Here is a 27,181-nt window from a genome sequence, read left to right as displayed (position 1 = left end):
CAAAGGAAAATATTCATAGTTTTTATAAATGCAGGTGCTTTATTGCCCTTTGCATCTGCCTTTCTTTCTATGCTTGGATAATTCTTCTGAACTTTGCTGTTCCTGTATTCCTGTTTAGTTCACCTTTTGGTACTTTGTTTCTTAAGACTATGACTAATAACAAAAATATAAATTTAGCAATTCATCCAAGACTAAAACCAGACCTTTTGCCTCATGTGTACATCTGTCTTCTGCTTCCTACTTCAAATATTATGCAGTCATTTGTTTTATTGCTTCCACTCCTTTGCTTTAAATATTAGCATGAGATCAGAAGTTTAAAATGTGAGTGTGAATGCATGTGAATTATTTTAGTAAACTCAAGGGCAGAAGCAGAGGTATGAAGACATAGCTGTGTTAGTTAAGCCACTCTGTGAATGTTGGATATGTTACAATTAATCCTGGCATTTGGGCAAGCATAAAATAAGTGTCTTTTGCACTCTACCTAGGATTTTAAAAGCAATGTTGCACCTGTCAGCATAACTACAAACACTTGAACTTAAATTATTAGCAGGATCAGTACATTAGGCAATATTTATTTATTTATTTTTTCCTCTTCCGATGAAGGCAGATTTATTATTTATATTTCCATATGAGCTAGAAGCAGAGCAGGAAATGTTATTAATTAGCCAGAAAAATTCCAGCCTGCAACTTTGCGGTCCTTCCACTAACCGCTACTCCATTCAACAGACTTGGTGTGCATACAATATGAAGTAAAGAAAGGGGAAGCAGAGCAAAAGCTGTGTTTCCCAAGCTTCCTTTACCCTCCATGCTGTAATGCATGAAATGGTGAATTCCTTACCAGCACAATTTTCTTCAGGTTTCCAATGGACCTTCAGACCTTCTCTTTGACAAGCTCTGGCATAGGCTAGAAATGACTCACAATAGCAGTTTTTATGAACTGGGCACTCACACATATCTGTCACACAGGATCTGCAAGACAGAAGGGAGTGAACAGGATCCGTCAGAGTCCAATTTTTAGAAATGTATAGCAACCATCACAGCAAATTCCTCCTATGAATTCCTGCATTCATGGACATTAATCTTGCTTCGATAAATGGTTTATAAACTTAATGGTTAATGGAACTCTCATAGTGGTGATACTAATTTATTTTATTTATCTAGATTACTCAGTGATTACATAAACTAAGAGTATGTGTGATCTCAGAAACAATTAAGGGTATAAACTTTCACATTCAAATATTCACAATAAAAAAGAATACTATTTTTATTTTATTAAATTGGGCCATCCCACTTGGCATGATGACTCTGGGCAGCTAACAGCACTTAAAAACACAAACAATAGTAAAATAAAATACATAACCCGCAGCCAAGGTAAAAAGCAATACAATGACAATTAAAACAATCATTTCATAGGCTCTGACCATCCAGCTTCCATACACAAAGAGGCAGAGGTATTGTAGAAAGCCAGCAGGGCTGAGGTTGTTCTAATTTCCAGGGGATAATGTTCCCAAAGGGCAAGTACCATGACAGAAAAAGCTTGTTTCCTGAATCCTACCAGATGATGCCTCTTGATTGACAGGATCGGTATTTGTTTCCTCTGCTGGAATGGATCAAACAATCAAGGGAATAAAGGTTCTGCAAATTACACAGCCCCATGCCTTGAAAGGTTTTATAGGAGACTGCCAGCATCTTGCATGGCACCCAGAAGAATACTGATAACCAATGCAGAGATGTAATTATTGCCTGGCAACAAGGGATGCCCATAAATGGTTTTGATTAGTAGCAAAATTAAGACAATGAAGATGCCTATTTTACTACTTTAATGTATCCTAAATAATTGAAACCTCGGCCTGCTATCATTTAGATGTGACCTTGATATGTCACAGGAAGCATGATTGTGCCCTTTAGTCCACAAAAGTCATGCCCACCTGTCATCATTGCCATCATCATTATCTAAACTCTATATAATCTGACATAAAGACTCAAATCAACATCTATTTAGTCCCACATTGGTTTGTGCAGAAGACAAGAGGAAGGAAGTATAAGTTGTTAAGAAAACAATCCATTAAGATTTCAAATATTATGCTTGCACAGTTCCATTTATATCATTTCATTGAGATGGCTCCACTAGCTCGCTATTATCAAAGTTTGGTGATAGTGGTCCATGTTCTGGATAATTGAATCAATATGGAGAACTGATAAATTCATCAATGAAGAAAAATGCAGAGGTGAAGAAAGAAGGAACACTGGAAGAAAAACTGAAATTATGTTAGCTCTCAGGGAAAATTCTGATGAATTCATGATGAATTGTTTGGCAAGTTCCTTGTACATTTTAAAATATTCTAAAGTTTTAGTTTTAAATCCCAGTATGCTATGCGTGATTATGGGAAATATAGACCAATATATGTGGACAGCACCACATTAGAAATACTATTATAAGTGCATCATACATTTGGCAATCTGAATTTTACTTTTTATGTTATTAAAACTGCAATGTAACAAAGAAAAATAATTGCAGCCTACAACAAATTCCAGATCCAAAATGTTTTGCTTGAAGAAAACATTCTGGAGAGAAAGAATGAAACAGCAGATTGTTGGGGAAGGAAGAATCTGGGTAAAAGCCATAAGTATTCCAGGGAAGTCTGGCTGAAGGAGGCCAGTTACCCACATATGACAGTGAGAATGAGGGAGAAAGAGACCCAATGTTGAGAAGAGCCATTTCACAATCCCCGTGAGAATTGTGGTACCCAAATTGGGAGCTCAGGGGGATTTTGAGGCTCTCATAGACTCAGGCTACACCCAATGTTTTATAAGCCTGCCGGGAAGGGAATCCAGGTGAGGAGGCTATCCAGGGCCAAGAGATTTGAGCAAGTTGATGGCCCACTAATAGGAGGGACCCCAGTAATCCAACTGACTGAGCCTGTGAAGTTGGAGATGAGTCAGCACTGAGAGATGATCCGGTTCATGATTGTCCAGAAAATGATAGAAGTTGTGATCCTAGGAATACCCTGGTTGGACAAATGGAGCCCAACAATATGGTTGGAAGGGGGAAACAGGAAATTGAGGTTGGGAAGAGGACCATTCCCTCCACCACACAACAGAGTTGTGCAAGCCTCCCTGCATAGGAGGGGTGCTGAGGACCCAGAACACTCAAGGGCTGAGTCAGATCAGCCACCAGGGACCCAGACCATCCCCAGAGAATACCAGAACCTGGTGGAGGTGTTTGGACAAGAAGAGTGTGGCATGCTACCCTCTCACAGGCCCACGGACTGCACAATTCAGATCCTTCCAGGGACAAAACTACCCAAATCCAAAAGGAACTCCATGACCCCAAGGTGATGAAGGAATTGAGGGAGTACATTGATAAGAACCTAGCAAGGGACTTCATCCAGCTGGCTAAATCCGGAATATCTGTGCCAGTCCTATTTAAGGAAAGGAAGAGTGGAATGATGAGATTATATGTAGACTTCAGGGGGATTAATGGAGTGTCCTCAGGAAGCACTTGCTGGCCCACCTAGCCAAGGGGAAGGTATTTACCAGGTGAGATTTGAGGGAAGGGTATTATTGCATCAGAATCAGAGAGGGAGACAAATGGAAGATAGCATTTAACTGCCCTTTGGGAAGCTTCCAGTTCAAAGTAATGCCAGTGGACTACAAGGGGCCTTGGTGGTGTTCATGCAGCTGATCAATAAGATGCTACATGGGCATTTATATAAGGAGTCCTACCTAGTTTACTGGACAACATTCTCATCTTCACTGAGACTATAAATGAGCACATCAAACTAGTCTGCCAAGTCTTTAAGAAGCTTCTGGCAGTGAATCTATACACTAAGCCCATGATGGCGAACCTATGGCACGCGTGCCGGAAGTAGCATGCAGAGTCATTTCTCCAGGCATGTGGAGCCATTGCCCATTGCTTTCTGAGTTCTGGCATGCCGGCCAGCCAGACTTCACATGCACATGCACACCAAAAACCAGAAGAGCAACCCTCTGGTGCACATGCACATGCTAGAAAGATTATCTCATTTCCAATGCAAGCATCTGCGATGGCCACTTAGTCTTCTGGATTCTGGTGCACATGTGGATGCAAAGACCAGTAAAGGAAAGAGTATCAGGTGTGCATACCAAAAGACCCAGAAAGGGACAGTGTTGTGGGTCAGGATGGGTGGGCCGGGTGGGGTTCTCTTGTGGCTCCAGCCCCCCATGAGCCCCCCTTCTCACCAATTTTCCCAAGGAGGTGCAACCACTTCTGTCATCAGCATTCCTCCCACCCAGCTCAGCTCCTGTGCCTCCCCAGAAGAGCAGCAGCAGCAGCCACCACCACAGCTGTGGGGGGAAGGGCAGGAATGACTGGCCAGCCACTGCAGCCGCTCTACACTGATGACCTGGGCCCTCAGCAGCATCTCCATTCGAGCAGCTTGCCTCCCTGCTGGCAGGGAGCATCCTGCAGCATCCTGCCCAGAAGCGGCAATGCAACAGCTGCCACTGCTGGGAGTGAGGGGGCAGCTGAGGTGAGGACAGGAGGGCTGGGGCTTCTTGAATGGCCCCAACCCTCCAGCCCATGGCACTGATGCACATCCATGCTCCAGAGTGCCTAGCCAGCTTGGGCACCCCAGAAGAGCTGGCCAGCTACCGCAGCCACTTCCATGCCAGCGAGCCATGTGGGCAGTTCATGTCCCCACTGGCAGCTCTTCCCCAGCATCCCACCCAGAAGTGGCAGTGCAACAGCCACCACCACTCGAGGCGAGGGGGCAGCGGGGATGAGGATAGGAGGTCCAGAGCTTCCTTCCCTTCTTGTATAGCCGCAGCTGTCCTGGCCAGCTGCGTGCTTGTTTGCTGCTTGCCCTTGCACTTCTGGGTTCCAGCACACTGGCCAGCTTGGGCATGGGGCAGTCGTCCACCCAACCAGCAAACGCTGCCCCATGCACCCAAGCCAGCCAGGTGCTCCTGAACACAGATGCACATCAGTGCCATGGGCTGGAGAGTTGGGGCCATGCAAAAAGCCCACTCAGGGAAGAGGGAAGCCCTGCCCTGCCCATCCATGCCTCCACTGCCCCCTTGCCCCCAGCGGCAGCAGCAGCTGTTGCACTGCTGCTTCTCGGTGGGATGCTGGAGGAGGAGCTGCTAGTGGGGAGGCAAGCTGTCCACATGGCTCACTGGCATGGGAGTGTCCCTTCCCCCTGCCTTTCCCCCTGCAGCTGCAGCTGCTGCTGCCACTGCTGGGGCTCGAGGATAGTTCACATCTGCAGCCCCATCTCCCCAAAAGAGCAGCAGCAGCAGGCACAGTGTGAGAGACATGAGAACCACCACTGCCAGGGCTGAGAGGGTGGTGGTGGAGCACACGTGCAGCCCCACCTTTCCAAAAGAGTAGCAGTGGCAGGTACAACAGGGCGAGAGTCAGGAGCAAGAACCACTGCCACCCTTTTGCCCCCAGCAGCAGCAGGTGCAGCTGGCAGAGCAGTTGACCACCCAGCCAGCAAATGCTCATGGGTGGAACACCAGGGTAAAACGCGTGCAGTCACACTCCCTTGGCAGAAGTGAGGGGGTTCTGCTGGTGGGCTGGAGAGGGGTGCTTCATCCTGGCCAGAGTTGGGGCAAAGCTTTCCCACCTGCTGGCTCCCCAACCCAAGCCCAAGAAACACAGATACCCCTTCCCCTCGATGCCAGGAAGGGGCTCTAGCTTTCCAGTGGAGGGAGGCAGCATTCCCATTCAACTTTCTCTCCCTGTCTGGGGCTGTGGAACTGGGTCATCAATGGGGATGTCCTGCCATCCTGACGGGGACCAGGGCAGCAGGCAGGGAGGCACAAGGATCCCCCAAAGGCCAGTAGAGCCAGCACATGTGCACCAGCCAGCTGGTCTTTGCGTGCATATGTGCACTGGAAACCGGAAGACCAGGCACATTGAAAACTGGAAGATCATCTGTTTTTTTGGTTTCCAGAATGCAGTGTCAAAAAGGTTAGCGATCACTGCATTAAGCTATCCAAATGTGAGTTCCACCAGACCATTATGGATAAGTTTGTCTGGAAGGGGACTAAATATACGTACCTAACAGCCTGTGGATGTAGGTCCTATGAAAGAGCCATGGCACCAGGCAGGTGGGGCATTTTGGGTTCCTGAAATCTGTGCACCTGATTAGGAGACACTTTTGGTGTCCAGGGTTGAAAAAAGACATCAAGAGCTATGCAAAGAATTGTGCAACCTGTGTAACAAGGAAGAAAAGGCTGGGAAAACCCACCAGGTTGCTGCAGCAAGTAGCCGAGCCCACCTGGCTCTGGGAAAAGAGCACGATGGACTTCATAGTCGAGCTACCACAAAGTGGAAGAAATACCATGATTTGGACAGTGATTGATCTATTTTCCCAGCAGCTCATTTCTTTGCCTGCCCTGGATTACCATCCTTCCACTAACTGATGAAGTTGTTCCTGAGGCATATCTACTGATTGCATGAGGTCCCATGCAGAATTATTTCAGATTGTGGGGGGGCAAGTCATGGCTAAATCCTGGAGGGAGTTCTTTAAGTCCATTGGGTTCTCCCAGGGGCTTAGTTCACCTTTTCATCCTAGTAGCAATGGCGTGGTGGAAAGAGTTAACATCATGGTGGAGCAGTACCTAATGTACTATATCAACCACCAGCAGACTAATTGGCCAGAACTACTGCCTTTTGCTGAAGTGGCACACAATAATGCAAATACTGTATCATGGGGCTTACCGCTTTCAAGTGGCCAAAGGGGTAGATCCCATACCAGAACACTGAGCTTTGACAAAAGCAACAGAAGCTTACAAAGAGCAGGCCGATAAAAGATGGCACCTGCAGACAGTCTTCCGGGGGGAGAGAAGGTTTATCTCTCCACAAAATATTTAAGACTAAAGTTGCCCTGCAAAAAAAACAGGTCCTAAGTTTGGGGGCATTCCCTATCGTAATGGTAATCAATCCAGTTACTGTGGTACTAAAATTTACTCGCCTTTTGGGGAAGGTGCACTCAGTGTTCCATAGTAGCTTGTTAAAACTGGTAGTCAGCTCTATACTGAGACAGATAGCTTCAGTGGCTCAAAGCCCATAGTGGTGGAAGGGGAGACACATTATGAAGTAAAGCAGATTTTAGATTTTATAAGGGAACTTGCATTGTTTAGTGCAATGGAAAGGATATCTTTTATCAGAGGCCACCTAGATTAAGAGTACCAATGTGAGAGCAGACTGGCTAGTAAAGAAATTCCATAAAAACCCTCAAAAAACTCAAAACATCAATAAATGGAAGGGAGGATGACTGAAACGGGTTTAATTGCTATTTGTGGTTCATATCTTAGAGATGCTTTTTTACAATAAGTGGAGCTGACTGTCAACTCTCGAAACAACTCTAGCTGAAGTCATATTTTTCTTGCTTCGTTTCTTAGTTGCCATACTTATTAGGGGGAGGGGGGACTTACGGAATGTAGAATGTTTTCCTCCAATGGTGCCAGACATAACAATGATAGGGCTCTTGAGAACCAAGATATAAGATAAGGCATCAGATCAAAGTGTCCTAGCAATGGCAGGAGGGAGTGCTGAGAAGTTAATCACCTGCTTGATTGGCTAACATAACTTGTGACACAAGGGATGTGGACAGTATCGATTCTTTAATTATACCGAAGATGTGGGAATTATTCAATGTTAGTTCCACCTTTGATTGTGCCGATATGATGTATCCAATAAACAGGATTTTTGAGGAAGCCAAGGCCTCAGAGTCTTGAATTGGTTTAGGAGCATTACTCGGAACCATGTCACCCAGTTTGAAATATTTTTCTTCTTTTTTCAATGAGAAAGGGCAATTTTGTCCTGCTCTCCCTTCTATCATGCTGCCTTCAAATATTAAAAGCAGATATAGTTCTTGCACTGCTGCTGGGATATCTGATTTAACTATAACTCCCATCACCGACTATATGCGACAGAAACATGCAGAAAATTGAAACTGATCATTCCTGCCACTATTACTACTGCCTGCCAAGTAGGTATCAGAATGGGCCATTTGAATTCATCAAAAGATGGCATGCATTGCTGGGGATGGAGGTTGCCTGACCCACTGCTAAAGAAACACAATTGCTATTGGAAATGTCCTCAGTTTGCCTCCCTAATCCATCACGTACTGCTACTTATTTTTACTAAATCTAGAATTGTATTTCTTCCACATTTGTTTTCTGGCAGGTGTGAGACCCAAGATACACAAACTGTAACTGTCCAACAGACACATATTATCATGGGTTTGATATTGTTTGGCTCATCAGTTTTTGCAAGGATAATATTTCTTGCAGCATTCTATATAAACAGGTCATCCCTCTAATGGCAGAAGATAATCTTTGGGAAATTGTCTGGGTTTTGTATGTGAAAAACAAAAGCAGATGGCTGGGATTTTCTGTATAAGAAGCTAACAGCAGTGTTTTCACAAAATGAGCCTCTCAGAGATGTATTAATCAATACATATATGCTGTGGAACCAGACTTATCTTGCTGCTGGAAGATCATTATGCAATAAAAGGTTCCTTTGTAGCTGCCCATGCAGGCTCTAGTCTAGAGAGCCAAAAGCAGAAGAAAAAGACGTGGTGTGGAATAGCTGTTATACTTGTGTCTCAGCATCTGTCCAGCCTAACATGGCAGAAAACTAGGCTTTGCTCCTGGGCGTCAGCAGGTATTTGAAATATTGTAATCAGAAGTTTACCCAGCATTCCCATCTTCTCTCCTGCAAACTGCCCCTATAACCAGTTGTTTACTAAAAGATGATATGCCAGAACTTCAGTGTTGACGAAACCTTGGCCTCCTCCCAAACCAAACATTTCCTGGCTAGGGTGTGTGTGTAGCAAGAGAGAATGAGATGGAGAAATAAAAGAGTTCCTGGGTAAATGTGAACATTGCACTGTTGAGGACAATCCAGCCAATCACATACATACCACAGTGATGATATGTAGGCTTTAAAGCTGTATTCTTTGAATGAGAGAGTTGTAGAGACCTTTGTTCCCTTTTTTTGTAATATTTTTTTTTGCTAATACATATGAAAAACCCAACAGAAATAAATGTGCTTGTGTAAAATATTACATTTATGAAAATATTGGATGTCTAGAGATAACTACATTTCAAACTAATCATATTGCTAATCATAAGTTGCTTCTCTGCATCCTTCCTTTTGATTTGAATGATATCACTACCATACTCAATACTGTTTCCCCAAAGTAATTATTGTTTGTTTTCAGAATAATTTGTCCTGTAACAATAAATATTTTAATTGAAGAAACAAGTTTTGAGTAAAAGTCTGGAGGTGCAAGCTGTGTTCTCATGATTAAAATTTAAAGGGCTATGTGATAAGGTAAGAGTTCACAGTGGTAGGATGGCTGTAAATGCCACTTTTTATATTTGAAATTCTACTTTGAAAGCCAGCGTGGCATAGTTTAGTTTAGTTTAGTTTATTGTCATTGCACTTCATACAATGAAATCAAACACCATCTTCAGTGCACATCATGACCATGAAAATAAACACAAACACACATCCTTCACCCTTCACACATTGAACCGGAAACCCCTGACACCGCACCAATACTGCACTATACAGCAAAATTCAAAAAAGCTACTGCCCTGGGATAGAAGCTGTTTCTCAGACTATTTGTCCTAGTTTTTATTATTCTGTACTGTCTGCCAGATGGTAATAGTTCAAAAAAAGGATTCCCAAGATGAGATGGATCTTTGAGAATGTTTTGAACTTTCTTAAGGCAGCGGGAGCTATAAAGCTCTTCCAAAGAGGGGAGAGGGCAACCAATGATCTTCTGGGCAATGACGTTAAACCTCTGGAGTGCTTTCCTATCTGCCACTGTGCAATTGGCAAACCATACAGAGATGCAGTAAGTTAAAATACTCTCTATGGTGCAGCAGTAGAAGGTCACCAGCAGTTTTTCATTTGGTTGTTGTTTTTTGAAAAGTCTCAGGTAGTATAATCTCTGCTGGGCCCTTTTGACCAGTGGTGCAATGTGGGCACCCCAGGAGAGGTCTTCTTTTATGGTAACACCCAGAAACTTAAAAGTGGCCACTTGCTCCACTCAGTCTCCATTGATAAGCAAGGGCTGGATGTCTGGTCTGTTCCTTCTATAATCCACTATAAGCTCCTTGGTCTTATTGGTGTTGAGGACCAAGTTGTTGTCTCCACACCACAAAAAGCAACCAGCCCAACTCATTCCCCCCACCCCCACCCCCCGGAGATGAGTCCCACCACTGTTGTATCATCTGCAAATTTAGCAATAGTATTACTAGCATGAGTGGGAATGCAGTCGTGCACATAAAGAGTACGCAATCCTGTGGTGTACCAGTGTTAAGAATAAGGACTGAAGAGGTATGATTACCTAATCTGACGCTCTGTGAGCGGCCAGAGAGGAAATCCATAATCCAAAGACAGATTTAATAAGAAAGGCCAAGGTCCAGAAGTTTAGACACTAGTCTATATGGAAGAATTGTGTTAAACACAGAACTAAAATCCACAAAAAGCATCCTCACATAGCCCTCTCACTGTTCTAGATGAGTCAGAGCAGTGTGAAGAGTGATGGCTATAGTGTCCTCTGTAGATCTATTTTTTCTGTATGCAAACTGGTGTTTATCAAATGTATGTGGAAGACCAGAAATGATGTGCCGGCAGACTAATTTCTCAGAGCACTTCATGATGATAGGAGTGATTGTTGAGGTTATTGATAGGGAACTTCTTTGGCAGCGGAACAATGGTGGAAGCCTTCAAACAAGATGGAATAGTGGACTGGAATAAAGACTGATTGAAGATCCTGGTAAAGACTCCAGCCAACTGATCAAACAGTCTTTAAGCACTCGGCCAGAGATACCATCAGGACCGGCAGCCTTTCTAGGGTCCATAGCCCTCAGAATGCTCTTCACCTTCTGTTCCTCCACAATGAGGTGGGGGCTATATTTGGCTGGTGGTTGTATTTTAGCTGTCTCTGATGTTTCCACTTCAAAGCAAGCAAAGAAATGATTCAGTTCCTCAGCCAATGAAGCATCCCCCTCAGCAGGGATGACATTGGTTGGTTGATGGTTTGTAATTTGTTGAATCCCTTGCCGCACCTGCCTCATGTTATAGCTATAAAAATTATCCTCAATCTTCCTCTTATAATCAGTCTTGGCCTTCCGAATACCTTTCTTCAGATTAGCTCTGGCAACACTGTATCTTGCCCCATCACCAGACCTAAAGGCCTTGGTCCTGTCACGCAAGAGGCACTGGACTTCCTTGGTCATCCAGGGTTACTGATTGGGATAGATCCTAATATGTTTATCCACAGTGTTAATATCTGTGCAGTGTTTGATATAGGACAGAACAGTTGCAGTGTGCACCTCTAAGTCAGGGTGGTAAAAGATGTCCCAATTTGTGTTCTCAAAACAATCTTAAAGTTGTTGGGAAGCATCTTCTAGTGAAGATTTCACTGTCTTGATTATAGGCAGAGCCCATCTCCTAAGAGGGATGTGCACTGGTGCTAAAAGCAGTGACATATGGTCTGATTGTCCCAAATATGGTAATTGTATAACCTTATAGCCATGTTTGATGTTGGTCCAATATGTTTGCTCCTCTAGTAGCACATTTAACATGCTGATAGAACTTAGGGAGCTTTTAAATCAGCTTGATTAAAGTCCCTCGCTATGATATGCACAGCATCAGGATATTTATTCTGCTGATTACTAACAATGTCATACAAGAATCCCAAAGCTATGGTAGTATTGGCATCAGGGATATAGACTGCAGTAATCAAAACCACGCTGAATTCCTGTGGAAGATATATGGGTCTACATTTAAGAGTCATATACTCTAGATCTATGGAGCAGTGGCTGTCCACAGTCTTTGTATTGATACACCAGCTTTTGTTCACATAAAGGCTTAAACCTCCCGCTTTGATCTTGCCAGAATCTCTACTCCTGTCCTGCCAGTGAGCTAAGTAGTCTTCCAGCTCAACAGCTTCATCTGGAATGAGTGAATGAAGCCAAATTTCTGTGATTAGCAAAACACAGCAGTTCTTGATAAATTTAGTCTTTGCAATCTGTAGCCTTAATTCATTCATTTGTTAGTCAGAGATCTTGCTTGGTAAGAAATATACTTGGAATTGAAGGCTTGTGTGGAAACTTACTGAGCCTAAAGCAAACCCCAGCATGGCAACCTCTCTTCCTCTTCCTCCACCTCTTCCTCTTTCCTACAGGGATAGTGATCCATGACTCCCCCAGGGTACTAGCTGCTTCCTTCGGTATGTTATGAGAATGTATAAAATAGTCCTTAATAGCCTTTTCACATTTCAGTCCAATTTGTAACAAGGCTTGCCGACTATAGATGCTCCTTGCCCCACAGGATTCAATCAAAGAAAGGATCCAAAACACACAGTGAATCATACATACCATAAATGAAAGATGGAGCAGCCAGCCACAGCATCCATGTATGCAACCATCTTGAAAACCGTTTTAGGACTTAAATGCATTAGATTAGCAACTGGGAGACCATTGATTCTGTTATGTCTTTGGGACTGGTTGGAGTCCCCAACCAGGTCCGCTGTTTGAGCGGGAGCACCAGCCGCTCCCATTGGCTGGCACCGTTTGACAGCCGTCTATAAAAGGCGGCTGTCAGGCAGTGTCAGCCTTGTTGCCGCCAGCTAACCTGCCTAGTTAGAAGGCAGACGCGCAACCCTTTATTCTTAGAATAAAGCCTTTAACGTTCACTCTGGCTCAGCCTCGCTCTCCGCCGCCTACAACACTGGCGACGAGGGTGGGATGCGATCGGAGGCTGCCAGACGTGCGATTCAGAAGAGCTGTAGTCACTAAGAGCGAAGCCACGGGCGCTGAAGCCGCAGCCGCCGGCGCTCACAAAGAGTGCGAAATTCAAAAGCCTCCTCAGCCGGGGAGACAGACACCGCCTGATAGGCGCAGCCGCAAACGCTCTTCTAAGAGCGCGAATTTTGAATCACAGCTACTAAGGTGACAGGCACTGCCGCCTCAAAATGAATGCCAATCCGACATTCCCACCCTTCAAGCCAACCAAGGAAACGTGGGATTCATATAAAAACCGTTTCATCTACTTCCTCGACGCTATTGGTCTAACAGATGCTGCTGAACACAGAAAAAAATCCTTCTTCCTCAGCTACTGTGGGGCTGCGGTTTTTGACACCGCTACAGCACTAGTTGCCCCTCGCTCTATCAGGAGCATACCTTGGGATGAACTCCAAGAGATCCTCTCCAACTACTACTCACCTAAACCATCCCAGATACGCCAGGAGATATGCCTTCAGAAATAGAAGGCAGGCTGAGGGGGAGTCAATTAATGAGTATATGGCAGCTCTAAGGACAGCTGCCTTACAGTGTGGTTTTAGAGACTACCTAGAGGACATGTTATTAGACCAGATTGTCTGTAGGGTTAGAGACCTTAGGCTTCAAAGACGCTTGCTAGCCAAAAAGGATTTAACCCTAGCTTTAGCCGTAGAAAAAGCCCAAGCTGCTGAGCTCTCTGCCCAATCAGCAGCTGAGATTCAAGGAACTCCTTTAAGACCCAGCAGCTCCACTATTCATTCAGAGGAAGTTTCCCTTGAAGAAGACCCCATTGACTCAACAGAAATTTACCGCCTTAGGCAACAAAAGCCCTCACAGGAAGTAGCTGGGCAGAGAAACAACTTCACCCCCAAGCAACCTCCCATTTGCCTAGCCTGCGGGGGTTCCCACTCTAGGGAATCCTGCAGGTTTAGGAATGCCATCTGTCTAAATTGTCAGAAGAAAGGCCACCTAGCCAGGATCTGCCAAGCAGGGCGAACCCTTCCTCAGAGACCTCCACCACCTGCTAATTTCCAAAGGCAGGTGGAGGACTGCTATACTTGCTACCACGCGAACCATACTTCCAAGACTCCTAATAAAATCAGTATTTTTGTTTCTTTAGAAGGAAAGCCTTGCAGAATGGAGGTAGACACGGGATCTCCTGGGAAACTCTGAAGAAGATTCATCCCAGATTCTCAAAGAAGAAGCTGCAGAAATGCCACCTGACACTGCGGGACTACCAAGGCAAGAACATCCCTGTCCTCGGAAAGGCAAGTTTTTAGTTCAGTTCCAAGGTTTTAAAGGTCATTTGCCTTTGGTGGTTGTTAATGGTGCCCTCCCCAGTCTGTTGGGACTAGATTGGTTCCCTTCTCTCGGCCTTAGTGTAACGGGATCCATGCTGTCTCAACCTCTGACGTAGACGCCCTATTCTCAGACTACTCTGATGTTTTTAGCAGCGAGCTGGGCTGCTATTCTGGCACCCCATCTCCTTCACTGTGGACCCCCAGGCAATTCCCCTTCGCCTTAAGCCACGCAGAGTGCCCTTTGCCATCTGTCCTAAGTTAGATTTAGAATTAGATAAGTTACTGAAGCAGGGGTGTTAGAGCCAACTGACTTTGCCAAATGGGAGACCCCCATAGTCACCCCACTCAAGAAAGATGGCAGCATAAGAATCTGCGCAGACTATAAAACCACCCTCAATCGTTATCTGCAGGTCAGTGCCTACCCTGTACCTGTTATTCAACACCTGTTACACACCTTCGAACCCGGCACCATCTTTGCCAAATTAGATATGTCCCAGGCATACCAACAGTTCCCTGTTGATGATCAGACAGCTGAATTACAAACCATAGTCACACATAGAGGGGCATTCAAGTGCAAACGCTCCAATTCGGGTGTAAGTGTAGCCCCGGTATATTCCAATCCCTCATGGAAAGGATTCTCCAAGGTCTCCCAGGGGTTGTCCCTTACTTCGATGACATTTTAGTCTCAGCAATTGACAGACCTCAGCTCATACAAAGGGTCAGAGCAGTCCTAGAGAAGTTTAGGCAGCATGGCCTCAAACTTAAAAGGGAGAAGTGCGCCATCGCCACTAGGCAAGTGGACTTTCTGGGGTATAGGATAGATGCCTCTGGCATTCACCCAGTCGAATCCAAAGTAAAGGCTATCCATGAGGCACCCACTCCAACTAACAAGACGGAGCTCCAAGCCTTTCTGGGGCTACTAAACTTTTACGCTTCATTTCTTCCGCACAAAGCATCTATTGCTGAACCTTTACACAGACTGTTAGACAAAGAATCCCCCTGGCATTGGGGACCCAAAGAAGCCCATGCTTTCAAGTCAGTCAAATCCTTACTCACATCTGATGCAGTTTTAATCCAATATAATCAACGACTCCCCTGGTCCTAGCTGCTGATGCATCCCCTTTGGGATTGGGGCTGTTCTGAGCCACAGGCTTCCCAACGGTTCTGAGGCACCAATTGCCTTCTTCTCTAGGACCTTCTCTACTGCAGAAAGAAACTACAGCCAAATAGATAAGGAGGCCTTGGCTGCAGTAGCTGCAGTGAAAAAGTTTCATGAATTTTGTTTGGGCACCATTTTGAACTTATAACTGACCATAAACCACTCCTGGGGCTTTTATCAGGGGATAAGCAAACCCCACAGGTACTATCACCTAGAATGACCAGGTGGACTTTGTTCCTGGCCGCTACTCATTCAAATTGGTGCATCGCCCTGAAAAACTTGAGTCACGCTGATGCCCTTAGTCGCTGCCTCCTGCCAGTACCAGTCGAAGACCCAGCACCCGTTCATGCCATCTTTGAAGTAAATGAACTTAAATTGCCGGTTACAGCCGAAGACATTGCTGTGCACTCAAAAAAGACAGAATAATTGCCCAAGTTATGGACTGGGTGGGAAGGGGGTGGCCTGAAACACAATACACTTCTGACTTTGCTCCTTTCAAAACCGTAAGCAGGAATTGTCGAAACTACAGGGATGTCTGTTGTGGGGACAAGGGTAGTCATCCCAGCCACTCTTCGTGTACCCATCCTAAAGGTACTTCACGAGGGCCACCCGGGCATCGTAAGGATGAAGGCTCTGGCCCGCAGCTATGTTTGGTGGCCTGGCATGGATGCCCAAATCTCCAGCTGGGTAAGCTCATGCCAGCCTTGCCAAGAAACCAGGGCTGCCCCACCAGCAGCCACGCCTACCAGGTGGGAAAGTGCTAGTGGTCCTTGGTCTCGCCTGCACATCGACCTAGCTGGACCAATACATGGAAGGACCTTCTTGGTTGTAGTAGACTCTTATTCCAAATGGATAGACTTGGCCCTACTACCTTCAACAACCACTCAAGCAATTGTTAAGGCTCTGACCCGTTTCTTCGTGACCCATGGGCTCCCTGATACGCTGGTGTCTGACAATGGCCCCCAGTTCACGTCTTGTGAGTTTAGTATGTTCGTTGCCAACTTGGGCATCAGACACATCCTTACAGCCCCTTTTCACCCAGCTAGCAACGGGATGGCTGAGAGGGCAGTCAGGTCAGCAAAAGAGGCACTTGCCAGGTTTGGCCAGGAAAACTGGCACTCCAAACTGTCCCGTTACCTCCTGAGCCAACATACGACTCCATGCACCACTACAAATAAATCCCCAGCAGAGCTCTTGATGGGGAGATGCCTTAGGACCACCCTGGACAGGTTGCACCCCACTACTGCCCAGACACCCCTATAGGATCTGACAGTTTGGTCAGGGACTTTGCTCTGCATGACCTGGTGTACGCCAGAAATTATGCAGGGGACCCTCTGTGGGTACCTGGTCAAGTTGTGTCAGTCACAGGTCCAAGATCCTACAGAGTCCTCCTGGAAGACGGACGCCTGTGGCGCAGACACGTGGACCAACTCAGACGGCGATGGAGAAGCACAGCTGATGCCTACCCAGCAGCCACCAAGGAACCAGTCTACCCAGCCCAATCTCCCGGCACCGAGGGCTCCCTGCCGGAACCGGTCTACCCAGACGAAAGCTCCCTGCAGGACCCGATCTACCCCCGACCAAGAGAGTTTACTGGAGGACCCGGTCCACCGACAAGGGACCCCGAACCAACAACCAAGCGAACCTGTCTACCGTCCGGACCGAGCGACTCACCAAGGTCAGCCCGAACAGGGGGACTTACCTAATTCACGCAGTGCCCCCACCGACCGAGCCCGCTCATCAGCAACCTCCGAGACGCTGCCTGGGGCGAGGACTTGACTCCAGCCAGTGGCTTGCCCGGACTACGACGATCCTGCCGCCAGCACAGACGACCAACCTACTTGAAGGACTATGCATGCTCCCAGCTAGGGGAAAGGAGTGTTATGTCTTTGGGACTGGTTGGAGTCCCCAACCAGGTCCGCTGTTTGAGCGGGAGCACCAGCCGCTCCCATTGGCTGGCACCGTTTGACAGCCGTCTATAAAAAGCGGCTGTCAGGCAGTGTCAGCCTTGTTGCCGCCAGCTAACCTGCCTAGTTAGAAGGCAGACGCGGCAACCCTTTATTCTTAGAATAAAGCCTTTAACGTTCACTCTGGCTCAGCCTCGTTCCTCCGCCACTCTACAACAGATTCTAATCCTGCCTTTCGGAAAGGCACCTTTGAACTCTCAACCATAATCTTTTTTCTCTCTTCTTTTTTTCTTCTCCTAGGAAGAACGTGGCAATGGCAAACCATCTGTGAAAACTATTGCCAGGAGAATTGCAGGGAGTTATCTAGATAGTTTCTAGGAATCAAGACTGAAAAAGATTTCCTTTTAGCAGCATAAACAAATGGTATTGGGTATGATATTCTTTTCTTCCAGTGGTGGGATTCAAACTTTTTTACTACTGGTTCTGTGGGCGTGGCTTATTTGGTGGGTGTAGCTTGGTGGTCATGTGACTGGGTGGGCATGCTTGGTGGTCATGTGATTGGGTGGGTGTGGCCAACTCAATGTCACTCACGTCAAGGGGTGCCTCGCCTGGCCCCTCGCCTCCCAGCCATTCCTTATCACACCCAGCCTCAACATATCTATAGTTCTATAAAAATGTTATTCACTTTTTTTTTACTTTATTATCTCCATAATATAGATGTACTTTCATGGATCACTGAAAGGAGGAAATGGCTCACATGCTTTGCCCAAGAGTGTGATAGGCAACAAGTTTTTAAGGGTTGCCACAAAGAAGTGGGTGCAATATATTTTCCAAAGAAGCAGAACGCAAACAAGAAGCAATGGATGGAAACTGAACAGAGAGAAGCAGCCTAAAACTAAGGAGAAACTTCCTGATGGTGAGAACAATTAATCAGTGGACCTGCTTGTCTCCAGAAGTTCTGGGTGCTCAATCACTGGAAGTTTTTCAGAAAAGATTGGATAGCCATTTCTCTGAAATGGTATAGGGTTCCCCCAAGGTCCCTCTAAGTTTTATTCTGTTATTCTGACACTTTCTCAGGTTCTCTACTCAAATTTATTTCATAATTTCACATATAAAATAGCCATTTTTGTAATACAACCAGCATATTGTTCAAAACAGTAATTATTATGGCTGATGTTTGACAGCAAACCTAAGTCAAAGATCATAAGAGTGCTTCTTTCTCTGTATGTATACAAAATATCACATACCAGGAATAGCATATTAAGCTGGACTTATGCAACCTGATGTACAAAATAAACACACACATATTTATGCTGTGGACTAGACATTGACATAAATACCTGAAAAATATGTGGTAGCCCTGGGCAAAAGAAAAGCAGTAAAATCACTCTAGATGTAGTGTAGTGACAGTGTAAAATATTAACACATGATAAATAATGAAAGAGCAGCGTAATCGCGGACGGGAGAAGAGATAGCCTCATCAAAAGAAAAATGTCATCAATGTCAGCCGAGTAGTTTAGAGGCTGAATAATTTAGAAGAGAGTTTAATCTGAAGAGAGGGTGAGGGAATGCTCTAACCCAGTGGCCCCCAACCTTTTTTGTGCCAAGGCCCGTTACCGGCATCACAAAATGATCCGCAGCCCGGTACCGGCATCAGCACGCATGGCAAGGCGAGCCGAGCGACCGGCCAGCCAGTCGTCCCCCGCTTCTCCCTGCCACCTTCAACTCCTCCTTTGTACCTTTATCGATGAGCTTCGGGATGGCTTCGGGACGGTCGCTCGGCTCGCCTTGCCTTGGGTGCTGAAAGAATCCTCGCGCCTTAGTTTTGTTCGAAGCCACCCCCACTTCGATGAAACTAAGGTGTGAGGATTTCTTCAGGACCCAAACGCCGCTTTCCAACCAGAAAAGCTCACTGGAAGCACTTTCTCATCAAAACAAGATGGCGGCGCCCAGCAAACCGGCAGCCCGGTAGAAAATGTTCCACGGACCAGTACCGGTCCGGGGCCTGGTGGTTGGGGTCCCCTGCTCTAACCAGCCAGCTTGTTTATTGGGGACGGACTGAGGCGACAAAAGGAGCGGTGGAAAGGAGTTGCAACAGAATGCGAGGGGGAATCCCTGCTGTAAGGGATAATCAAAAAGCAGTTAAACTGCTTAAGGGAGGGGATAGAACGGGAGGAATATGGTTGTGGGGAAACTAAGGATATAGCTGGGAATCGTGGATAGTGAGCATGCGATGTAGGACTCTGGGGTTGGGAAATTAGGGGTAATAGAATAATTGGGACACAAATGTAGGGCAGCGGTAGAAGTGTTTAGGTGGGTGGAGTAAGGGGATAAATTGCGCTGGAAGGCGGTTGCTTCCAGCGCTAACTTTGTTCGGGTCTACCATGCTTGCTGATTTACTGTACGTATAAAATAAACTACTATAAACCATTCCGTTTGTTGCTTCATATCTACGGATTCCAGGAAAACATCTAAGAGAAACAATTAAAAATAATATCATAGTTTTCTCTCTTTCTCTCCCTTCCTATGTCTTTTTCTTTTTTTTTCTTTCACATGCATACAAATGCAGAAATACAAACACAGATAAAGATAAAGCCATCATCCTGATTTTTTTTACCATCCAATTTCCAAAGTTTGTAGGGAAAGAGACTGTAATATTTTCCCCAAAAGAAGAAAAGAAGCATCTACCAACAAAAGGAAGAAGAATTAGGGGAAACATGATAGCATTGTTCCACACATACACACACACGGCTGGCCAGGGACGATCTCCAGTCAGCAGCAGGTGGGGGAAAAGGAAGAAATGGGTGGCGCCCCCGCCTACTCCAGCCCTCTATTTCTGTCATGCACGCACACGCACACGCACACGCACGCACACACATACACACACCTGGCTGGTCTGGGATAATCTCCAGTCAGCAATGGGCAGGGGAAAAGGAAGAAATAGGTGGGCCCCACCCCACTCCAGCTCTCTCTCTCATGCATGCATGCACAAACATACACAGACACACACACATGCTAGCTAGGCCGCACCAGCAATGAAGTGAGCCAAGCGAGCCCGGGAATGGGGGGTGGGGGGCTTGGCAAACTCAGGGGATGGTAGGGAAGGGGAAGGCAAGCTCCAGGGATGCTGGGGGGTCCTAGTGTGACTCGCAGGCTTACCTTTCAGCAGGAAGATCAGAGCTGCTCAGTTGGGATATAGGGCCAGGCACTATGTGGGAAAGCAGGTTAAGCTACGAGGACCCAGTGTGAAGTGAGGTGGGACGAGCGTAGGGTGGGACAAGTGAGCAAGCTGCAACCAGGAACCACTTTGGAGGCGTGGCCAGCCAGAAGTCACTACCTGTTCGGCAACCCACGCTAAATTATTGCTGCCGGTTCTCCTGATTAGGTGCGAAGTGGCTGAATACCACCTCTGTTTCCTTCCCTCTTGTCACTATCTTTGGCTTTGTTTGTCTAATTCTTCATTTTGTCCATGGGAGAACATAATATTATAATGTAGCATTCTTTGGAAAAGCATTCTGAGTAGAAAAATAAAAGCAATTTTTCCCAATAGTGATAACGTTTTTTCCTGAAGCCTCCTGGAACATTGGAAGAGTATATTACTCTAAAGCCATTATGATGAATTTTAGAAGGCCAAGAGGAGTAACCTGATCTTGTTTTCCTAACTCTGTCTTAAAAGAGTTGAAATAAGTCTCACACAAACTTTTATCAACCAGAAATAGGGGGTAGGGAAGGTGATTGTTTTGCATCATTTTGCTTATATGAATCAGCCAACTATTCATCTGAGGTTGGCCTGTCAGCATCCTTAACAGTATGAATACTGAGATGTTGGATGAGGAGCCAGCCTCCCTGATCATCCAGGCTTTGCCGAATCAAAGCATTGCCGAATCATTGGGCTGGTCTTGAATTAATTCATAGCTGTTCCATGAACTGCCATGATTGTTTTCTTTCAAGAACTTGAAATTATGGTTCTTCTGTAAATACTGAAGCAGTATCTGCAGACAGTGGGGCTTTCATGTAGCTTATATTTGGGTTTCAAATTCATACCATGCATACTTGGGAAATAAGACTAGAAATAAATTCTCCACAAATGATTATAAACTCTGCATCATTATACTCACTGTCAAAGAGCATAGAAAGATACTAGCAAATATCATAAATCAGATGTCAGCTAATAGTGCATTGACATTGATTAATGAAAGCACACAAAAAATTGAAGTGTTATCCTGAATCTGATACCATATCAGTCTAAACAGCTTGACATTCCTGCTTGCCTTGAGTATGTAACACACATATATACCTATAACACACACATACACACACACACACAATATATGTATGTGTATATATGTGTGTGTGTGTGTGTGTGTGTGTGTGTGTGTGTCATTCAGCTTTGTTCGGGTATTTTCCCACGTCATTGTAGTTGTGCTTTTAAAGTTGTAGCAACGTTTCGGCAGAATCTCATCTGCCATCATCAGGCTTCTGTATAGTGTTCATCTGTGAGTCAGGCTTTTATAGTGGTTTCAGATTTAAATTTGGGGCAGCCTACTGCTGTGCCAGAATGGTTCTTTTTCTTCACCCTAATTGGTTGGGAGTCTTGGTCTGTGTTTATTGGTCTTGGAGTAAAAGCCTGACTCACAGATGAACACTATACAGAAGCCTGATGATGGCAGATGAGATTGAAAATATCCGAACAAAGCTGAATGCCATACATGTAAGTTGTTCGGGTATTTTCCCACGTCATTGTAGTTGTGCTTTTAAAGTTGTAGCAGCGTTTCGGCAGAATCTCATCTGCCATCATCTGCCATACAGAAGCCTGATGCAGGTCTTGGCGTGTTCGGGTCTTTTCCTGTGTAAGATTGAGAGTATCTTGGCAACGTTTCGATGAGGTCCCACTCACCATCTTCAGGCTGGTGCTTTCAGCTTTGTGCTTGTGTGAGCAAAGTGTGATCAGAGCTGCCGTCTCTCTATAAATACTGATAGGGAGGTGTGGTGTGCTGGCTCTGTTTTAAGTGGGTTGGTTGGCTGTGTTGTTATTTCTTGATTGGTTGATGGAGTTGATGTTTGCAGATTGGTTGGCTTTTTCGTAAGAACCTGTGTGGCAGAGGTACTGGCTGTGTGTTTATCAGCCTCCTGTGTTTTAACGACCTAGGTAATGGGCTGTGTGATGACCTTCTGAGTTCTATTGTTGTGACATCCTGGGTCTTGTGCTGTAATCTCCTGGGTCATTGACTGTGTTGTAACATCCTGAGTTTTTGTGGTGTAACTTCCTGAGTTCCATGATGTGATATCCTGAGCAGATGGCTGTGATGTAATGTTCTGGGTTTTGGTTTGGCTCTGAGTTTGAGATCTGGCTATGTGTTCATGGCATATGTCAGTTTGCTTAGTTTGGGGGTCGGGGAGTGTGGCAGCTGATGATGCAGCCATGGTCTGGTTTCTGGATGGTGGTTGCCTTTCGACTAAGGGTTGGGTGTGGGGTTGAGTCTGGTGAGGGAGATTGGTGGCGGCATCATGTGTTGTTTTGGGTCCGGTGTTGGTTTTCATGGCTGGGACTCGTTTGTTGATAAGGGCTAGTTTCCAGATGTCTGGAGGTATCGTCCTGTTTATTCATGTTATGGGGCTGTTTCTCTATTTCAATGGCTTCCCTGATTATTCTCTTGTTGAAGTGTTCAGTATTGGAGATTAATTTGGTTCCCTCAAGATTAATTTCATGTCCTGTGGCTTTAAGGTGCTGGAAAAGGGAGGAAGTATTTTCTTCTTTTCTGACTGCATTCTTGTGTTCTGTGATGCGTGCATTTATTCTCTTGTTGGTTTGTCCAATGTATGTGGCTGGGCAATTGTTGCATGGTATTTCATAAACTCCTTGGTTTTCTAGCTGGATCTTGTCTTTGGGGTTTCTTAGGATTTTGCCAATTTTTTGGTCAGTGCCAAAGACTGTCCTGATATTGTGTTTGTGGAGAATTTTGCTGATTTTATCTGTGGTGCCTTTGATGTAGGGGAGGAAGGCGATACTGTTGTCCTGTTCTGTGTCTCAGTTTTTGGGGAGTGTCTCCCTTAGGATTAGGTTGGTAATTGTGTTTCTTTGGAATCTGTTGGAAATTAATACATTAGTGAGGGTAATTCTGTTCTCAGGTGGTCTTTGTCAGCTAGGTGTTTGGTTCTGGAGATGAGGGTCTTGGGTACGAAGTTGATCTATGCAGGAGGGTGATGGGATTGTCCGTTTAAGTAGCGGTTGGTGTGTGTTATCTTCTGGTGGATGGTGTGTCCTAGGGAGCCATTGGGTTTTTTGTAAATTAGGACATCCAAGAAGGGAAGTTGGTTGTTGGCTTCTGTTTCCATGGTGAATTGTATTTTGGGGTGTAGGCTGTTGAGGTGTGTGAGGAAGTTGTCCAGTTTTTCTTTCCTGTGTGGACAAATTACAAAGGTGTCATCTACATATCTAAGCCAGAGTTTGGGTTTGTGTTCGGATTTGTTTAGAGTATTGGTTTCAAAGTGTTCCATGTATAGGTTAGTGATGACGGGTGAGAGGGGTGATCCCATGGATGCTCCTTCTATCTGTTTGTATCTTTGTCCATTGTGGATGAAGTATGTGTTGGTTAGGCAGTGGTTGGTCAGATCTAGGATGTGCTTAAGGGGGTTGTATTTGTTTTGGATAGCTGTCAAGGTTTCTTTAATAGGTACTTGGGTGAAGAGGGATATGACATCGAAGTCCACAAGTAGGTCGCTGGGTTTTGTTTCTTGGGGTCTGTATTTAGAGGTTTGTAAGCAGGGTCTTGGAGTAGGTTGGATAGTTTGGATTGGTAGTCTGATGTGTTCTGATGCCTTTGTCTGCTAGGAGAATGATTATGTTGTTGTCTTTCCTCAAGTTGGTGAGTGCTTTTTGTTCTTCTCTGTGTAAGTTGCTTCTGGGTGGACTGCTGGAACAGAAGACGTTGGTGACTGCAAGTCTGATTTTATTGGCTACATCTGGGTTAATTTTGGTTAGGCTAGCTTCAACTCCGCATATGATGTTTTCGGTGGGGATGTGTTTGGGAACTGCTATCAAAGTCTATTTGCCTCGACCTAATATGTAAAGAAACTGCCTCTAAGCAGTGAACAAGCACCCTCTGAAACCCTTTCCTCTTGGCCACTAATCTCTGTAAAAGAGATACGATCTAGTATTAAATGTCTAAAAAGCAATAAAGCCCCAGGTGAAGATTTTCGACCAGGAGAAATATTTATGAACTTCACTGATTGGTCTATTATTGGCAGGTCTATTCACACATATAAATAATACCTGCCATATTCCAATCAGCCAGAAGATGGCAATAGTGATCCCCATATACAAAAAGAAATAAAAAAAAACCTAGTAACAACAGTCCCATCAGCCTGATCAATATTGTAGCTAAAAATATATAAGATCCCTTCTGAACAAAATGGAAATCTGGGCAGAGGAAAATCATATTCTCGCACAAGAACAAACAGGTTTTAGACAAAGCAGATCTGCCATTGACAACTCCTTTGTTCTAAACCATCTAACTGCTAAATATGCCAATAAGAGGAGACCCCTATATGCAGCCTTTATAGATCTTACAGCTGCATTTGATATAGCTAGTAGAGATGTACATAAACTGACAGCTCTTTAAATTGAATCTAGACTACTAATCCTAATTAAAGCCCTATATACAAATACTTGTTTGAAAGTGTGGTATGGGGTTAATGGAGCCCTGACTAACAGGATCCACACAAGCAAAGGGGTAAGGCAAGGGTGCATTTTAGCCCCATTACTATTTAATTTATACATCATTGACTTGCCAGGATTAATGAAAGACCTTATTATGCACATGCCAATGATCCTAAATAGAAATTGTAACACCTTGCTTTATGCTGATGATATGACCCTATTATACTCATAAGTAGGACTGCATAGGCTACTAAGAAGATTTAGCTACTACTGTCAAGATAACTCTAATTATTAGCAAATCAAAATAAAAAATTAAGGTGTTTGGTAAACATAGCTAGAGACATAGATGGTGAACCAATTTAACAGGTTAGCACCTTCATATACTTAGGCATAACTTTTTCCAAGACTTTTCTGGATCTTGGGCTTGTAACCATCAACGGAGCATACTTAGAGCAAAAGCTTGCTTGAATCCATTATTTAATTTAAGGAGTCACAGTTACCCATGCACCTTAGTACCGCTAATCAAAGTATATAAAGCTAAGGTAATCCCTATGCCCCTATACAGAGCTGAAGTTTGGGGTTTATACTCCAATACAGTTTTAGAACAAGCACAATCTCAGCACCTAAGATGTATCTTGGGTGTAGACCCTAAGATCATGTTGGCAAACCTATGGCACGTGTGCCGGAAGTGGCACACAGAGCCACTTCTGCTGGCATGCGAGAGCTTGCCTGGAAGAGCTCCACTGTGCAAATGCGTGTTGCTGCCGCTGCCCAAATGCTGATTGTCAAGTATCTGGCATGCATACATGGGGGCGTGCATGAGAGGTGTGCACACATACGCAGATGTGTGGCTTGTGAGGGATTGTGTGCGCATGCACAGAGATGCATTGCATGGGGGATTGTGCACGCATGCACAGACGCATGGTCTGTGGAGTTGGACTCGTGCATGCATGCACAGTTGGGTGGTATGCAGGGGGGAACACGTGCCCATGCGCAGATGCATGACATGCAAGGGAAATTGCGCGTGCAAGCATGCACATGGGGGATTACATGTGCATGCACATGGGGCATGGGGGGGCAGCACACATTGTCTTCTGGACTCTGGCATGCGCACACACAAGCACATGCACAATTATTGGCACAGAACCCCAAAAAAGTTAGCCACCACTGCCTTAATACAGGGAATCTACACAATTCACACACTCTAAAACTGGGAATCTACACAATTCACACACTATCTAAAACCAGAGCTTACAACTACTGGCTCAAAATTAATGAAATGGAGGCAGATAGACTACCTAAACTATTCTGCTGGATCACAAACCCACTGGATTACTAAATTGACAAATATATAAAGAGCTGTGGTTTCCCTGCCCCCAGTGTAAAAAAAGAAGAAGAATCATGGATATAGAAGCTCAAAATGACATAGCCACACTGAGTAAGGCTGAAATGGCTGAGCAAATATAAAGCCATCTTCCAAAAAGACAACTACTTAAAATCACAATTGCCAAAACATCTCAGGGAGACATTTACCTGAACAAGATTAAAAAAGCTTGATACAATGGTTAGATTTATTTTATATTTTAATTTGATTTGTCAATTGCTTGCAAGATAATAGGTATAACTATAAACATAGTTATGAAGGGGTGAGGTCAATAGTAGACAGTGCAAGGTTAAAATTTTGGGGGTTTGGGGAAGAAACCACAGAGTCAGGTAAAGTATTCCAGACATTGACCATTCTGTTGCTGAAGTCGTATTTCCCGCAATTAAGTTTGGTGCGGTTAACCATAAGTTTGTATCTATTGTGTGCTCTTGTATTGTTATGGTTGAAGCTGAAGTATTCATTGATACGTAGGACATTGCAATGTATGATTTTATATACTATACTTAAATTGGACTGAAGGTGGCGTAGTTCTAGGTTGTCTAAGTCTAGAATTTCAAGTCTGGTGGCATAAGGTATTCTACAACAAGTAGAGGAGTGGAGAACTCTTCTTGTGAAATATTTCTGGACTTTCTCTACTCTGTTAATATCAGATATGTAATGTGGGTTCCAGACTGATGAGCTGTATTTGAGTATTGGTCTAGCAAATGTTTTGTATGCTCTAGTTAGTAGTGTGATATTACCAGAGAAAAAGCTATGTAGGATTAGGTTAGCAACTCTTAATGCCTTTTTGGCTATGTAGTTATAGTGGGCTCTAGCACTTAGATCATTTGAGATGAGTACTCCAAGGTCCTTGACAGAGTTTGGATCATCAACAAGGTCTTGACAATTCAGCTTGTATTTTATTTTCTGATTATTATTTTTTTGCCAATATGTAAGACAGAGGATTTATTTGTTGAAATTTGAAGTTGCCATTTG

The 27,181-nt window shown here is 44.8% G+C and overlaps 1 protein-coding gene across 1 annotated transcript in view; it reads right to left on the bottom strand.

Annotated features, from left to right (window-relative positions):
• BMPER (BMP binding endothelial regulator) overlaps positions 1-27,181 on the bottom strand; it is a 534,092-nt gene that overhangs the window by 2,840 nt on the left and 504,071 nt on the right. Inside the window, exon 13 of the mRNA XM_087918003.1 lies at positions 839-969. Within this exon, the coding sequence (XP_087774129.1) occupies positions 839-969 (131 nt within the window). The remainder of the gene's footprint in view (positions 1-838; positions 970-27,181) is intronic.

This window comes from Pseudonaja textilis, chromosome Z (assembly GCF_049901715.1).
Source record: "Pseudonaja textilis isolate UNSWEBS1 chromosome Z, rPseTex1.2, whole genome shotgun sequence".
In the NCBI taxonomy this organism is placed as follows: domain Eukaryota; kingdom Metazoa; phylum Chordata; class Lepidosauria; order Squamata; family Elapidae; genus Pseudonaja; species Pseudonaja textilis.
This window is presented reverse-complemented; position numbering and strand designations above follow the sequence as displayed.